Source organism: Sinocyclocheilus grahami, unplaced genomic scaffold (genome assembly GCF_001515645.1).
Source record: "Sinocyclocheilus grahami isolate Dianchi unplaced genomic scaffold, SAMN03320097.WGS_v1.1 scaffold21152.1, whole genome shotgun sequence".
Taxonomy (NCBI): domain Eukaryota; kingdom Metazoa; phylum Chordata; class Actinopteri; order Cypriniformes; family Cyprinidae; genus Sinocyclocheilus; species Sinocyclocheilus grahami.
Genome location: NW_015518308.1, coordinates 1 through 3,116, shown reverse-complemented (window position 1 = coordinate 3,116; position 3,116 = coordinate 1). Strand labels below are relative to the sequence as shown.

The 3,116-nt window shown below is 33.3% G+C and overlaps 1 protein-coding gene across 1 annotated transcript; it reads right to left on the bottom strand.

Annotated features, from left to right (window-relative positions):
* Nucleotides 1-1,135: 1,135 nt before the first annotated feature.
* LOC107579884 (dedicator of cytokinesis protein 2-like) lies at nt 1,136-2,718 on the bottom strand. Its single transcript, XM_016265673.1, has 2 exons — nt 2,621-2,718; nt 1,136-1,360 (listed from the first exon to the last, which is right to left on the bottom strand). The coding sequence occupies exons 1-2, from the start codon at nt 2,693-2,695 to the stop codon at nt 1,136-1,138; spliced, it is 300 nt and encodes a 99-aa protein (XP_016121159.1). The 5' UTR covers nt 2,696-2,718.
* Between the last annotated feature and the right edge of the window lie 398 nt (nt 2,719-3,116).

The window sequence follows — 3,116 nt, the reverse complement described above, 5'->3', positions numbered from 1 at the left end:
CACACACAAATACATAAACAATTGAAATATTTCGATTTAACCATACTGTATCTTTACTGTACTGTATATGTGTGATACATACATTTCTAAGGCCTCTAAATGATCATCATGATCAAAACTTTGCTGAAAACCCTGTTGCGCACAATCTACTCCATGCTTTCTGTCATCTGATTGATAGTTTAAACTTTTTAGCAAGTAAAAGTCCTATTAGTATAATTGTAGAAACGTCCTCCTTCAGCTTGTGCTTCACTTTAATTTTATAAAGTAAACATAAGAATAACTTACTGGTTTGGAGCGACTAAGCTTTACCTGATTATCCAGACATGACTTTTTAGAAAAATCAGTGAGTATCAAATATGATCATCAGGCTTTTGAGGAACTTGTATATGCTTATCACTCAATCGTCATTGTATTGCATTGTATTACATGTTTTGATTATTAAACTAAGCGTTTAAATTTAATCTTACTAAGACATATTATTGGTGATATAGAGTGACAACTGATAATGATATCATTTTATGCAAGTATCTGCATATACTGTTATAAAGAACTAATTGATATACATTACAATCAGAATTTCATACTTTTTGTTCATATAAATATCAGCATCTGCAGCAAATTGCATATTTTTCTCAGTTTGGGTCTCTGAATAAAACTGAGGTGTTTTTCCCTCCATATTCTCACTATCAGACAATATGAGCCATAAAAGCCTGATTTATCAAATATGATACTAAATAAAAAAAACATATGCATTTTTTTTTTCAAGATATTTCATGTCAGGCTTTAGAGGGTTAATATATTCATATTTAAACTGACTACATTTACTTTCTTAACAACAACACATTGCTGTTCTCATTGTGAGTCTGCGCACGTTATGCTAAAAATTGTCTGTTATGCAATCTTTCATCAGAATGTAATAACCTGCTTTCCCTCTGAAATGACTTTCCTTTTCAGCTGATGTCATCAAGACCTCTTATTTTTCAACCTCCTGTCACAAAGAAACAATTTTCACCACCAGCTGTATGAAATGTCAGCCTACATGTTGTTCCTCTCTGAATACCCCTTCTCACTTGGAAATTCATCGCATTACAGAAGTGAAATGGACTGTGAATGTCGTTTCTTTTGACTATAAAAGCTACGAGACTCTCTTGCCCGTTCCCCCGGCACACACACCGTTCTGGGTGAGTTTGGTGGAGCAGACGAGTGTTGCGATGGTTAACGTGTCTCTGGAGCTGACGGACAGGCCGCCCACACTGCTGGAGCTGCGCATCAGCGTCGCCGTCTTGTGGCTGTCAGAGTGACTGCGCTCGGACGGCAGGGACAGATACGAGCTGACCTCCTCCATGCGCTTACTGTCACCCTACAGAAAGAAGGAAAACCCATGCAGTCCATATGTGTTTGAGAATGTGTGAATTAACTGATTAGTTTACCTGTCGTCCACCATATTATCAGACAAAGGTTTACTTACATGTACTGTAAAGTCTACACTGACTGATTGTTTTCCGATTCAAATATCTAAATATTCTTACATCAAAATCAAATTACTTGAGAAACAAAATGACTTAAAATATTAAATCTTGTTTGAGTAAAAAATATATATAGATGCATGAAACAAGAAAAAATATGTCAGTGTGGCACAAAAGACTTAAACTGGTTTAAAGAATTAAAAGGGAAAACAAATTATGTTTCCTACCCCACTGACAGACATTGTTTCTTTTTTTAAGAAAAAACACTTCTTAATATGTGTAATTTTCCTTCACCAGTAAATTTATCTTGATTTAAAAAACGTTTAGATATTTGTATGGGGGTAAAAAAGTGACAAAAATACTAAGAAAACCATTTTGCAGTGTATGGAAGACTTTTGTATTTGGGTAGTTTGTAACTTAATTTGGACAGAATTGTAGGTAATACATTTTGTTGTTGGGACACTTAAAGGTATTCTTTCCTAAATGAACATGCATAACATTAATAAGGACATCAACATTCGCTCCGAGATAAATTTCTGCTTTCCAGAAATTAATGCTAATAACTATGAAAGTTTTAGACCTAAAATAGAAAAAAAGAATCAAATGAAACCTTTAAAAATAAGTTATGAAAAATTCTATAATGATTTTTCTAGCTACATTAAACACTTTGGCAAATTATGTTAAAATTTACAGTGCTACAAAATGGACAACGAGCTTAAAAAAATCAAAATGACTGACATTGTCTTATTTTAATTTGTTTTCTCGACAACTGTCATTTTTATTGAATAATCAGGGTTCCCAAGGTTGTAGAAGACTGACAAGTCATGCAAAATCATGGAGTGTAAAACCTGTACCTGTACCTTTAAGATTTTAATGTGTAAATGACTTATGATCTACATTGCAGTTGTAAATGCTAAATGAGGCTTCTCTTTCAATTTAATTCTGACTCAGACGTTACATTTTTTAATCTCCTTACTGCATCTTTTCAACTAAAATTATTGTTTTAAAAATAAATGTTAGATTAAAATGTTTTGTCCAATCAACTAAAAAAAATATATATAAATATTACTAAATCAAATATTACTAAAAATATTACTAAATCAATTTCCACCCATTTTTGCCTTTATTGTGTATGTACAGTATGTGTTTCTGACCTTAAAGACAGTGAGCTCATGTATGCCATCTCTCAGAACGGTCCCGTCTTCCTTCATTAGACGCACAAACGCCATCGCAAAGTTTCTTTCACTCTTGTCCTTCGCTGCATAACACAAATTACACATTCATTCATATCTAAATTAATTTCCAGTACCATTCAGCATTATAGTTGGTAGGCTTTTAATGCATGCTATAATTCGATAGCCAACATAAAATAAAAACACTGATGACTCAAACCTCATTTCTAGAATGAGGATTTAGAAACAAATGTGTTGTTTTTCAATCCGCGAAACTCTGGATCCGATTTTAGTCGTTTTTGAGATTGGGCCAGAAACCCAGTTTGCATACATCTACTTTAGTATGCACTGCAAAACTGCTGATCATAAAGTATATACTTTTGAATATGTGGCAAGACAGGTCAGAGGTATTGGGACATGCTAACGAGTTATGCCATTTTAAAGGGGTCATATGATGCTTTTTTAAAGATCATTATTT